Below are 14,308 nucleotides of genomic sequence, written 5' to 3'. Positions count from 1 at the left end.
TTGAGCTCCTGACTATGGGGATGCTACAAAGGTTGTAAGTGTGAGGACAGGCTGTAAGTCACTTTTTTCCCAGTGCTGTTGTAACGGTCATTACATGAATAGTTGTAAGTCAATAACTGTACTGAAAAAAGTGACACACTTACGGCCATCACAGCATCCCCATGTTTATGTAATCAAAATTTGGGCACTTGGCAACTAGTATGTTTTTACAAATTGCAGCATTCCAAGATGATCCTCCCAGCCAGCTTCTGACAAGCAAAGGCAATGGGGGAAGCCAGATTTACTTAACAACCATGTGATTCATTTAACAACTGCAGTGATTTGTTTAAGAATCATTGCCCCCCCAAAAAAGGTTGTAAAATGGGGCGCGACTCACTTAACTGCCTTGCTTGGCCATGGAAATTTGGGGCTTGGGTCATAAATCAAGGATTACCTGTACTATATTAATCCAGATCGATTAACTGATTACTGATTGATTGATTCTAAAATGGTGATTTCCAAAACTGAGATTGTCCTGTTGATCTTCCTCTTTTTTATGTCTAGAAGTTGCTATGTCCCGAATGCCTAATAAAAATCTCACCATTTCATTTCTTAGTTTCTGCCGTGTCGGTACTGAAAGAAGTCATTGAGGAAGCACCAATTTCTAAGGAGCCAAGCAAGGTAGCAGATGAAGAGGCCCAGCCCAGCTTGCCACCCGAAGCTGCCCAGGAAGGGGATCTCCACCTTCTGTGGGAAGCTCTGGCCAAGAAGCGGAGGATGAGTCGCGAGCCGACCTTGGATTCGATCAGCGAACTGCCTGAAGAAGATGATAAGCTTCAGAAGCGGAAGAAGGAGGAGGTGGAGATAACCCAATACTATTCTGAGGAATACTCTACCTGCGACGAGTCTGCAAAAGTTGGAGAAGCAGATTTCTCCGTCACAAGTTCAGATGACGAATCCAGAGCCGGGACGCCTTCATTAATCACCTATCTTAAGAAGGCAGGGTCATCTACGGTGAGCGTCAGTCGCAAAGTCGTAGAGAAAGTCCCTCAAGATCAGCAGAAGTCTGGTGAGGAACCGCCTCCTGTGGAGTCAGCTGAAATGGAGATTACGGAAGGAGACTTGGAAGATCCTTCCATGTCGCAAGCTGCTGTCAAAATCCAAGCTGCCTTCAAAGGTTACAAAGTGAGGAAGGAAATCAAAGAGCAGGAACGTCCAGTCTTTGCTGAGACCTTCAAGGACTTTGTCGGCAAGGTGGGAGACACCCTCCATCTGGAGTGTATGGCCCACAGCAAAACAGACATGAAGGTCAGTTGGCTGAAAGACGGGAATGAAATTAAGGATGGGCGGCATTATCACATAGACATTTACAGTGACGGGACTTGCTCCTTGATCATTGCCGGTTTAGAAATGAATGACAAGGGCAAGTATACCTGCGAAGCCTCCAATAAATTCGGCAAGGTCTCCCACAGTGCCAAGGTGACCATCCAACCCCAAGCATCTTCTCGCAAGCCCAAAGCTGCCAAGGAGCTTCCCGACAGTGAATCAGAGAGCTCATCTGGCAGCGAATTGGACGATGCTTTCCGTAAAGCCGGACGTAGACTTCACAAGTTGTTCAAGTCCAAAATTTCGCCTGAGATCTCCGACGTCGAAGAGGAACTGTTTGTCAGTGCAGACGAGGGAGAGATTGAGGTGGTAGACCGCCAGACCTACCGGGAAGACGAGCGCTACATCTACATCAAGTTTGAAGTTCAGACTGAGGCCAAAACAGCTGCAGGCCGGTTTCGGGAGATGTTTGCTGCCATGGGTATTCCTGTTGAGATTGACATTTTGGATCAGGGTCCTAAAAAGATAGAGTTGCGTATTGGGAAAGCCACTTCACCTCCTGCAGGACAGTTGCGGACTTTGGTTCAACGGCCACCACCTACTTTGCTGACCTCAGATACTGGTAAGTACAAAAGATTTTGTAGAAGGAGTAGTGGCAGGACCTGGGGTGGTGTCAAAATAGGCATCAGCCTAGAATCCCTATATAGTCACAAGTGAACTAAGTCCAATCTCCCTGGAATTCCATTGATCCTTATCTAACTCCTAGCAGGTGCTAACTGTTAGTTGAGAAGATTCCTATGCATAGGTATGTGTACCAATACATCAGTTTAAGGTGAAGTGTTAGTACTTCTTTACACTGCACTAGTGAGACCATATTTGGAATACTATGTCCATTTCTGGTCACCACGATACAAAAAAAGTGATGAGACCATAGAGTGCAGAAAAGAGCAACAGAGATCGCATATGATGAATGATTGAGGAAACTAGGTATGTTTAGTCTAATGAAGAGAAGGACTGAGAGAGATATGATAGCAATCTTCCAATATTTGAGGGGATGTCACAGAGAGGAAGGGGTCCACCTATTCTCCAAAGCACCTGAAGGCAGGGCAAGAAATAATGGATGGAAACTAACCAAGGAGAGAAGCAACCTGGAACTAAAGGAGAAATTTCCTGACTGTGAGAACAATTCATCAGTGGAACGGCTTGCCACCAGAAGTTGTTGATGCTCCATCATTGGAGGTTTTCAAGAAGAGACAGGGCAGCCATTTGTCAGAAGTGGTATATGGACTCCTTCTTGAGCAGGAGGTTGGATTAAAAGGTGAAGGAGAAGAAGGTGAAGGAGCAGAAGATAGTCAAGAAGAAGGAGAAAAATGAGGAGGAGGAAGAGGAGAAGGAGAATTGTGGGGTCCTTGGTGCTTTCTGAGCTTGGTTGTTTTCTTACAGACATTTCATGACCCAGAGAAAGAACATCATCAGTGTTAGAAGGGAGTGAGGTTTGCGGAGAGGAGGAGGAGGAGGAGGAGGAGGAGGAGGAGGAGGAGGAGACTGACATATAGATGTGCTCTTATTGTTCTTTATTCATTCTAGCTCCGGTCTTCATCACTGAGCTTCAAAATCAAGAAGTGCAGGATGGTTATCCAGTCAGTTTCGATTGCGTGGTGATTGGCAAGCCGATGCCGACTGTCCGGTGGTTTAAAGATGGCCGTGTTCTTGAAGAGGATGACCACTACATGATCAACGAGGACCAGGAAGGATGTCATCAGCTGATCATTACTGCGGTGGTCCCTCTTGACATGGGGGTCTACCGCTGCGTGGCTGAAAACAGCATGGGAGTATCTTCAACAAAAGCTGAGCTACGAGTGGACCGTGAGTCTAAAGCTGTTTTTTTGGGAAACTGTTGCTCAAAGGTTGGGTATAACATTGGGATGCATGAAATGTATTTTGCTTGTGTGACTTCATTAGGCAGCAGAATAAAATAGAGGTTAATAACTCATAGTCAGGCAAACAAAACATGTTTAAAGTTCTTTTATTATGGTTTCCTTCCTTCCTTCCTTCCTTCCTTCCTTCCTTCCTTCCTTCCTTCCTTCCTTCCTTCCTTCCTTCCTTCCTTCCTTCCTTCTCCCTCCCTCCTTCCTTCCTTCCTTCCTTTTCCTAATTTTATTTTCTTTCTTCTTCTAATCTTCCTTCCTTCCTTCCTTCCTTCCTTCCTTCCTTCCTTCCTTCCTTCCTTCCTTCCTTCCTTCCTTCCTTCCTTCCTTCCTTCCTTCCTCTCTCCCTCCTCCTGTAAAAATCATCTGATCAGAACTTCCTCAATTCTTGAACAATTATTCACCTTCTCTTATGTACCATGGAATTCTGGGAGTTGAAGTCCACTGACCTTAAAGTGCCTGAAATTAAGAAATGTTGCCCTAAAATCCTCTTTACTTTATTAGTAACCAGCACAGACTATGATACAGCTGGAGATGCAACAGAGACCTCATCGTACTACAGCGCCAAAGGTTACCTGTCTAGGTAAAAGCAATATTATTTATTTATTATATTTATTTGCCACCTATGTCATATTAACATGGCTCTGGGTGGAAATCTATTATCAAATGTTATTTTGGAAAGTATGTTTATTACACTGACTAGTTTGCTTCCATGATTATTGACACAGCTTCCTTAGTGTGGCACATCTTTCTTTCACTAAATGGATCTTGCACCTCAGAATTTTTCTGATTAACTCATTTGGTGGCCTGAATGTGGTAGGTTAAAGGATCAATAACTCTTTCTGATCAGGAATAAGATTTCTGTCACATCAGCATTGTGGGAGTGTGGCCCACTGGGTGGGCATGGCTGCGGTGGTCACGGCAGATGGGGTGGGCGTGGCCGGGGTGAGCGTGGCCACCTCAATGTTGCTCGTGGGGGAATGCCTGTGGGGGCTGGGCAGGGTTGGGGGAGATCCAGGAGTCTCTGACGGGTGGTGTGGTGGGCAAGAGGCTCGTCCTGTGGGGTGAGGCGAGGCAGGGACAGGGCAGAGTGCCACTGCTGCGGGGCAAGGCAAGGCATGGGCTGGGACTGTTGCTCCCTGACACCATCGGCCCCCGCACACAGGCCAGTGAAAACGTGGGGGCTGACGGTGTCCATCAGCAGCCACAGCCTGCTGGCTCCTTGACCCACACACTCTGGGGCTCCGCAGCCCGCTGCCAATACTGGGCCAGCCCTCCAGCAGCAGGCGGAGTAGGGGAAGGGGGAGGCACGTGATGCAGACTGCCAGACGCTCCTACTCTGTCCCAGCTGTTTTTGCTTGTGGTCGAAGAGCAGGTCGCTGGTGGTCATCTACCGGCCCCCTCGCAGATCTTGACCTTGGCCCGCACGTAGACCTGTTCCCCTCACATACCCAACGCACCTCAGGCCACCACCAGCAGCAGCTTGCCCAGGTTCATTAGGTTGCCACCTGCCGCCCAGAGCACTTGGCCCGCCCAGCACAAAGGAGGAGAAATGGCCAGCTGGCAAGCTTGAGTAGAGATGGTAGAGCACGCCCATGCCCAGCAAGCAAAAGGCCACCCCAAGCGGGGAAAACTGGATCCCCATCAGTGCCATGGCCCCCCAATACCCCCCATCTCTGCTAGGCCTGGGTGGCCATGACGCCGATTGGGATCCGACTTTCCCTGCTGGGGACGGCCTTTTGCCTGCTGGCCCTGGGGGTGCTCTACCACCTCTATGCGTGGCTTCCTAGCCAAATGCTTCGCCTCCTTCGTGCTGGGCGGGCCTGCAGCTCTGGGCAGTGGCCTAATGGACCTGTGTGAGCGGCTGGCAGCCGTGATAAGTGAGCGAGGGGAATGCACTCCACCTGCGGGCCAAGGGCAAGATCCTTGAGGGGGCTGAGGAGATGACCTGTGGCGACCAGCTCTCCAACCAAAAAGAGATGGGACGGAGCACACGTATCCAGCAGTCCACATCATGTGCTCCTCTGACTCCTTGCGCTGCTGCTGGAGGACCAGCCCAGTATTCACAGCAGGCTACGCAGCTCCTGCTGCACTCACTGCCTCCTGTGTGTGCACCTTGGAGACTGCCGGGTAGGGCGGGGCTGGGGCCAGGGCAGCGGGTGCTAGTCCCTCGCCATCTCTGGAGCATTCCTGGGGAGCCCACGTCGCTTGATCGCTCACTTCCTGCCCCATGGCTTCCAAATGCCACATGCTTGCTACTCTGGCGAACTCTGCTGGGGCGACAGCGTGTGTGCCCACAGAGAGGGCTCTCAGTGCTGCCTCTGGCACATGTGGCATAGGTTTGCCACCACTTCAAGGTCTTCAAGATCCCTTCCACCCCTATTAATCTATGTTCTAACTATATTTGGGAGTGGGCTTTGCATGTCAATCATTCATGTTCCCTTCCCTTTCTTTCCCACCATCTCTTGAACTAGCCGGGAACAAGAAGGCGTGGAGTCGACAACCGAAGAAGAACAGTTGCCTCAAATCATGGATGAACTTCACGATATTCACGTGGCACCTGGAGCCTCTGCTGCCAAATTCCATTTAAAAGTGAAAGGTAATTGATATTCCAATTCACCCCCTCTACAGCCTGTAGTAGATCCCATTCATACGATCTCGCATGCTGGATTTTGCAGTTGTTCAGGTAGTACATTATCCTGACATTGGGGGTTTCAATTGTTCCACTTGACTGTGGTTTTGTTTCACTCCACCTTGAGTTCTGGGTTCAGTTCCAGCCACTATGTACTCAGGATCCAGAGGCATTTGCAGCATTAAACACTTTTTTCAAAATGACCCAAACAGAATTTCATTATTCTGAAAATTCATTATTTCATTATTGTGATGCAGGTTCCACGCCTTTTGTACACAACCGACATTAAAATGCATGTACAAAAGGGGTGGAGCTTGCATTGCAATAGGTTTGAGGAAGGCCCCAAGCTAGAAATGGGAGACCATGAGTTCCAGTCCTACTTTAGGCAGGAAATCTTTCACCAGTGACTGGCAAATTCTGACTTGAGAAATCTTCCCTGCATCAATTGTTCCTGTAACTATGTAGGACAGACAGGGAGGAGGCTAACCACCAGACTGCAAAAAGAAGTGAGTGGTCTGTTCCAGCCTACGACCGGCCCTGTTGGAATGTCAGGGACAACCCCTTTTTTATATTCAATAGGCTGGAATTAAGCCAACCAAATTTATTTGCAAAAACTAAACGAAATAGTTCAAAACAGAGTTAAACAAATACAGACCGAGACTATATCAGAAGCTCTTCAAACAGTTGCCTTCAGCAACCAGCATCTCCCACACATTCCTCTTTTAAACAGCAGTCTCAAGGCGTGGCTTCTCTTTGCCTTCTCCCGAGGTGCCTCATTGCTTTTCTTTGTTCACTCCTGCTTGTCTGCCTCCTGCTTCGAGCGTCCCTGAACAGAGACAGCTGTGGATCGTCTTCTTCCAATCTTTCAGGCTCACACAGCTGGGTCTGAGGAGGAACAAGATGGGAGGGGCCTGACTGAGAGCTCTGCGGTGCATCAGAACTTTCCTCTGCAACCAAAGGCTCTCCAAACCCCTCCTCCTCCTCCTCTTCAAAATTGTCCGACTCAGCTGCCGAAACCACAGGCTGACGCTGAATCATAACAGGTAGCCTCACATTGCAATGAAGTACATACACTGAATTTTGCAGCTACTAAGATTGTTGGACAAGTAGGCACAAAAAAGCCCAGGAAGTGATTGAAACCTGAGAGATGGAGCCCTCATCAGTCAACAAGATTTACCACTAGCTTACTAAGTACTTAGGAGACGAGGACTTGGCAGCACAAGGAAAGAAATACAACTTTTTTATATGTAAATATTTTATTAATTTTCTAATTTTATAATCACGAGTACTTAATAAACAAAGTGTTGTCTGGGTCTATTGGTAATTCAGTGGTACATATTCTCAGTCTAGTTCCAACATTGTACCATCCAGTGCTTCCTTGGTCCTTGCTTCTTCCAGTGGTATGCATTTTTCCATACTGGGCAAATACAATTCTTGTTACTGTTAATACATATACCATTAAATATAGATATCTTCATCACATTTTTCTGGTATTATACATAATATCGATTGTGTTGTTAGTTGCAAAGTCGTGTCTGACCCATCACGACCCCATGGACAACGTTCCTCCAGGCCTTCCTGTCCTCTACCATCTTCTGGAGTCCATTTAAGCTCACGCCTCCTGCTTCAGTGACTCCATCCAGCCACCTCATTCTCTGTCGTCCCCTTCTTCTCTTGCCCTCAATCTTTCCCAGCATTAGGCTCTTCTCCAGTGAGTCCTTCCTTCTCATCAGGTGGCCAAAGTATTTGAGTTTTAGCTTCAGGATCTGGCCTTCTAAAGAGCAGTCAGGGTTGATCTCCTCTAGGACTGACCGGTTTGATCGCCTTGCAGTCCAAGGGACTCGCAGGAGTCTTCTCCAGCACCAGAGTTCAAAGGCTTCAATTCTTTGGCGCTCAGCCTTTCTTATGGTCCAGCTTTCACTGCCATACATTGCAACTGGGAAGACCATAGCCTTGACTATACGCACTTTTGTTGACAGGGTGATGTCTCTGCTTTTTAGTGTGCTGTCTAGATTTGCCATGGCTTTCCTCCCCAGGAGCAAGCGTCTTTTAATTTCTTGGCTACAGTCCCCATCTGCAGTGATCTTGGAGCCCAGGAAAATAAAATCTGTTACTACCTGCATTTCTTCCCCATCTATTTGCCAGGAATTGAGAGGGCCGGATGCCATGATCTTGGTTTTCTTAATGTTTAGTTTCAAATAATATCGATAGTGACAGTTTATAATATCTTTTCTAGCCAGAACGTATCTCAAATGTATTTGCACTTAAAATCTATTTGTTCAATCAATGTCCTGTTTTACCCACTTTTTAAAAATCTTAATTTCCCATCAATGTATAAAATATCTCTATTGCTTATAATTTTCTCATAATAAATTATATTTGGGTGACCAAAAGCTTCCCTTATTAAAACCCTTTTAAAATTTTCATATTTCCCATCCCATAACAAAGTATAATATTCTAGTGACAAATCCTATTCTTCTAATTATAATAATACTTTTATTTCTAACAATTATCTATTTTCTTAACCATATTCAAAATCTGTTTAATAGTATAATATCACATCTAATAGGTCAAGACCTCTATTTTCTTCAGTCTTACTCTAGCTTTCTTCCCTTGCCAAATAACTTTCCAAGTCAGTTCATTTGAATCATCAAGTAATTCTTCCTCTGTTTTTGTATATATTGTTTGGAATGAGGAAGAGAATTTGATAGAAGTATTTTTGGGAAGAATGCTTAACCCATTTATGTTTATTAAACAGCCTCCGTCCTTCTCCTTCAGTTTTTCTTTTCATTTCTTGTTTGTCAATATTCAGCATTTCTTCTAACAGCTTTATCATCCATTTGATCAGCTCTTCTTCCTTATCCTCAAATGTGTTCTGAGATCTTGACAAGTAAGATATCTTTTCCATTTCTGGTGTTATCACTTCATCTTCTAATTTTTCATTTGTCTGTATCTGTCTGTTAATTCCTTCCTTTAAATCCTCCATCTTTGGATCCGTTTCTTCTAATTTGCCTTCTCTTTCCTGGGTTACTAGTTCCTTCTTTGTAGTCATTGTCTGGATTTGCACGTTTAGGTTAGAAAATTGTTCTTTTATCTCAATTGTGATATTTTTAGTCTCATCCTGAAATAAAACAATTGTCTCTTGGATTGATTTCAACATAGAAAAAAATTCTTTCTGAGATTCATTAACATTTTCTTGCTGGTATATCAAGCTGGGGGCTTTGGAGACAAGTGTTAGAGATAGTTTTTTACCATTTGTGGATAAGTATGGAACACCCATTTTGTTTTTGTATGTAGTCTTTGTAGTGCAATAGGCTCCCCAACACAGATAAGCAGCCCAAGAGTTTTGTTTTTTTAATCCCATTTATATCCCGCCCTTCTCCAAAGACTCAGGGTGGCTTACAATCTAAGAAGCACAAATCAATATGCTTAGCAATATTTATTTATTTATTTATTTATTTATTTATTTATTTATTTATTTATTTATTTATTTATTTATTTATTTTATATACCGCCCTGTTCCCGTAGGACTCAGGGCGGTTTACAAGGCAATCAAAACATAAAATACAAAAATTAAAATCAGTTAAAACAATTGATTAAATTTAAGCCCTAAAATTAAAATCTAAAATCCAATTAAAAATTAAAAACCCCTCAGTCTGGGCCAAACAGTTCGAAGAGCCAGGTTTTCAGGTCCCGGCGAAATGAACGAAGGTCAGGGGCCATCCTAAGTTCCGTGGGTAGTTGGTTCCATAGGGCTGGCACAACCACAGAGAACGCCCTCCCCCTGGGAATAACCCACTGGCATTCCTTAACCGGCGGTACCCTGAGAAGGCCCTCCCTGTGGGAGCGCACAGGACGATGGGAGGTTGATGCTGACAGCAGGTGTTCCCTTAGATAGTCCAGACCCAAGCTATTTAGGGCTTTATAGGTCATAGCCTTCATTCTATGTATATGCCTGCTTATTAGGGCTTTCCACCACCACCCCCAAGCTTATTGCCCCCAACAATCTGGGTCCTCATTTTCCCTTTTCCCAGCTGCAGTCTGTAAAACTGAAAATTTTCAGGAACAACAAAGAGTCTTATCTAAGTCTGGGCTTCAAGCCAAGTTTCCTTTAAGCATAATAAATTGTAGTGCCATGATTTGCCACTAGATGTCGCTGACACCATCTTCCAGCTTTCGAAATCCAAGCCTATTTTACAGACTTTCAAATATCTTTTCTAAAAAAAGGCTCAAAGGTATTTTTAGTCCCCAAATTTCAAAGCTATATATCCGTATTAATTCCAAATTGATTTTGTAGTTTTCTCTATTTTTCCCAAAGCAATTAATTTGCCACTTTTCTTTTCCTGAGGGAGTGGGGCAAGAACTTCCCTTCCCTCTCTCATCGGGGAGGATGTAGCCAGTCTTTGCCCTGCTGGTTTGGAGGGCTTCCTTGGATCCAGCGGAAGGGCCACTGCCCCTCTGCGATTGACGAGGGTCCCCTCCTTCTTCGTCACCTCTCTGGAGCAACTTTCGACATTTTTTATGGTCCCCAACGGGGCAAACTTGAACGTGGAAGACAGAGCCCCATCTTGCTTCACCCATCACGCCACGATGCCTAACCGGAAGCCTCAGCCAACAACTTAATAGACAGTCATCAAAACCCCAATCAACAACTAAAAAGCCACACATAACAGGCACCATGTAAATATAACACACAGAGTAGCTCAAAGCACACACTCTGCTAGAGAGAAGTTCCCTAAGATGGGCTCCCTAAGATGAGTCCAAAAGCTCGGAAGACAAAACTTCTGGTCCCGGTGACCGACCCAGATTGGATCCTGCAACATTATCCTGGGACAAGTATATTTGCCTTCATTCATTTGCAATCAATCTCTGATTCTCAGCGTTGAATGATCGAAGAGAGTTATTGGCACACACTGTGGCTAGACAAATAGCTGAATGGGGTGGTAAATGGGACAGTGATGGATGTCTTGGTTAGTCTTATAACTCATACATCTCTCTGTGTTTGTTGTATGTCCGCCTAGGCTTCCCTGACCCCCGTCTCTACTGGTTCAAAGATGGTCAGCCTTTACACACAAGCGATCGTCTCCAAAGGACAGACAGCCATGAGTTTCATGCTCTGGAAGTTCTCCAGGTCACCAAAGAGGATGATGGCCAGTATTCTGTCTTCATCACCAACTCTGCTGGGTCTGCGTATTCAGCAGCCAAGCTCATAGTCCAAGGTGAGCAGGCTGAAATGGTTGTTAATGCTATTCCTTGATAGGCCAAACCTGCCCTGCAGAACTACAAAGTCCGAATTTTTTCATATTATGGTGTCATTTGAAAAAAACAATCCCCAACTTCTTTAATAGGTGTTTCAGAGGCTGGTTAAAGTTGTCATTTGGTTAAGGAATGGTGCGTTGGATATTGTTTATTTTCCCTCTGTTGATTTATGTTACGTACAAACAAACAAACACCAGCAAGGATCTATTCTTTTAGACTGTTGTATCTTGCTTAGCATCTGGGCAAGCTATCAGTAATGTGAAAATGATAGATAGATAGATAGATAGATAGATAGATAGATAGATAGATAGATAGATAGATAGATAGATAGACAGACAGACAGATATAGACAGATAGATAGATAGATAGATAGATAGATAGATAGATAGATAGATGATAGATAGATAGATAGATAGATAGATAGATAGATAGATAGATAGATACACACTGTGTAGATAGATGAATAGATAGATAGATAGACAGACAGACAGACAGACAGACAGACAGACAGACAGATAGATGAAGGCTATATGGATGATAGATAAATAGAAATAGATGAGAGAGGGGGATAGATGGATAGATAGACAGACTGATAGATAGATAGATAGATAGATAGATAGATAGATAGATAGATAGATAGATAGATGAAGGCTACAAGGATGATAGATAAATAGAAATAGATGAGAGAGGGGGATAGATGGATAGATAGATAGACAGACAGACAGACAGACAGACAGACAGACAGACAGATAGATAGATAGATAGATAGATAGATGAAGGCTACAAGGATGATAGATAAATAGAAATAGATGAGAGAGGGGGATAGATGGATAGATAGACAGACAGACAGACAGACAGACAGACAGACAGACAGACAGACAGACAGATAGATAGATAGATAGATAGATAGATAGATAGATGAAGGCTACAAGGATGATAGATAAATAGAAATAGATGAGAGAGGGGGATAGATGGATAGATAGACAGACAGACAGACAGACAGACAGATAGATAGATAGATAGATAGATAGATAGATGAAGGCTACAAGGATGATAGATAAATAGAAATAGATGAGAGAGGGGGATAGACAGACAGACAGACAGACAGACAGATAGATAGATAGATAGATAGATAGATAGATAGATAGATAGATAGATAGATAGATAGATAGATAGATGAAGGCTACAAGGATGATAGATAAATAGAAATAGATGAGAGAGGGGGATAGATGGATAGACAGACAGACAGACAGACAGACAGACAGACAGACAGACAGATAGATAGATAGATAGATAGATAGATAGATGAAGGCTAAAAGGATGATAGATAAATAGAAATAGATGAGAGAGGGGGGATAGATAGACAGACAGACAGACAGACATGATAGAATAGAGGGGGAGATGATAGAGGGGGAGATGAATGGTTGGGTAGGTAGATAAATGAGAGAGAGAAACAGTGAGAGCAAAACAGAAACAAACATACGCACAGAGAGAAAGATAATGACATAATTCAACCCATTCCTTTTTCATCTTCTGTAGGAGTTGGTGAGGACAGAAAACCAGAAACAGGTAAGAGAACGAAAGACATAAGATATCAAAGTAAACTCTGGCTGAAGTTCTGTAGGGCTTTCCTTGAGGATGGCTTTGCCCAAATCTAAGCAGTTTGGATGCTTGCTCCGTGCCAAATTAAGCAAGCAAGCTTAGTCTGTCCTGGGGGGAAGATATTTTTTTTCTCTCTCTCTCTCTAAATTCCTGTTGTGCTTCATATACAGATATTTTCTGTTATTTTAATTTTCAGACATTTATGAACAGCTGGTGCCACCAAGATTCCTGGAAAGATTTACCAACAAGAAAGTGAGGAGGGGGGCTAGCATCACCCTTTCAGTGAAAGTGGAAGGTAAATAAGCTTCAAGGGCATCCCACCCACGCTTTTTGACTACCAGGCAGTCCTGGATTTATGACCACAATTGACCCCAAAATTTCCTTTGCTGAGCGAGACATTGGTTTAAGTGACTTTTGCCCCATTTTACTTTTCTTCCCAGAGCTGTTCAGTGTTAAATTAATCACACGGTTGTGAATTGAATCTGGCTTTCCCACTGACTTTGTTAGAAAGTCACAGAAGGGGATCACGTGATCCCAGGACGTTGCAATATGGATCAGTTGCCAAAAGTCTGAATTTTGATCACGTGACCATGGGGGAATGCTACAATGGTCAAGTGTGAAAACGGGTCATAAGTCACTTTTTCCAGTGCCATTGTAGCCTTGAATGGTCACTAAGTCACTTTTTCCAGTGCCATTGTAGCCTTGAATGGTCACTAAGTCACTTTTTCCAGTGCCATTGTAGCCTTGAATGGTCACTAAGTCACTTTTTCCAGTGCCATTGTAGCTCTGAATGGTCACTAAGTCACTTTTTCCAGTCCCATTGTAGCTCTGAATGGTCACTAAGTCACATTTTCCAGTCCCATTGTAGCCTTGAATGGTCACTAAGTCACTTTTTCCAGTGCCATTGTAGCCTTGAATGGTCACTAAGTCACTTTTTCCAGTGCCATTGTAGCCTTGAATGGTCACTAAGTCACTTTTTCCAGTCCCATTGTAGCTCTGAATGGTCACTAAGTCACTTTTTCCAGTGCCATTGTAGCTCTGAATGGTCACTAAGTCACTTTTTCCAGTGCCATTGCAGCTCTGAATGGCCACTAAACGAACCATTGTAAGTCAAACTGAGAAGCTGTACTTCTCAGTTTGACATACAGTGGTTCATTTAGTGACCATTCAAAGCTACAATGGCACTGGAAAAAGTACTTCTCAGTTTGTTTGCAAAACAGCAAGTGTGATACAGATAGACCTCAACTTACAACCACGATTAAACCCAAAATTTATGTTGCTAAACAAGACAGTCGTAAAGTGTGTTTTGCCCCATTGGAGGCAAGTAAGTTTCTTTCCACTGTTGTTAAGTGAAGTGTTACAGCTGTTAAGTTAGTCATGCCGTTGTTAAGTGGATCTGGCTCCCCCACTGTTTTTGCTTGTCAGAAAGTCGCAAAAGGGTATCACATAACTCCGTCATAACTATGAGCCAAGTGTCTGAATTTTGATCATTTGACCATGGAGATGTAAAAATGAATCTTAAGTCATTTTTTTCAGTGCTGCTGTAACTTCAAACAGTCACTAAATGAACTGTTGTAGGTCG

At 44.0% G+C, this 14,308-nt stretch overlaps 1 protein-coding gene across 10 annotated transcripts in view; it reads left to right on the top strand.

The window, feature by feature from the left end:
• OBSCN (obscurin, cytoskeletal calmodulin and titin-interacting RhoGEF) overlaps nt 1-14,308 on the top strand; it is a 246,317-nt gene that overhangs the window by 135,784 nt on the left and 96,225 nt on the right. For all 10 annotated transcript variants that reach the window (XR_014028536.1, XM_081344177.1, XM_081344174.1 and 7 more), the window contains 7 exons: nt 596-1,927; nt 2,893-3,171; nt 3,738-3,816; nt 5,708-5,832; nt 10,887-11,084; nt 12,664-12,693; nt 12,923-13,021. Coding sequence is in view for 9 of the 10 variants with exons in the window: in XM_081344177.1 (XP_081200303.1) it covers nt 596-1,927; nt 2,893-3,171; nt 3,738-3,816; nt 5,708-5,832; nt 10,887-11,084; nt 12,664-12,693; nt 12,923-13,021 (2,142 nt within the window). In the remaining variant the exon portion in view is untranslated. The remainder of the gene's footprint in view (nt 1-595; nt 1,928-2,892; nt 3,172-3,737; nt 3,817-5,707; nt 5,833-10,886; nt 11,085-12,663; nt 12,694-12,922; nt 13,022-14,308) is intronic.

This window comes from Vipera berus (assembly GCF_964194415.1).
Source record: "Vipera berus genome assembly, chromosome: Z".
In the NCBI taxonomy this organism is placed as follows: Eukaryota; Metazoa; Chordata; class Lepidosauria; order Squamata; family Viperidae; genus Vipera; species Vipera berus.
The sequence above is the reverse complement of the archived record's forward strand: the minus strand, read 5'-3'. Positions and strand labels throughout refer to the sequence as shown.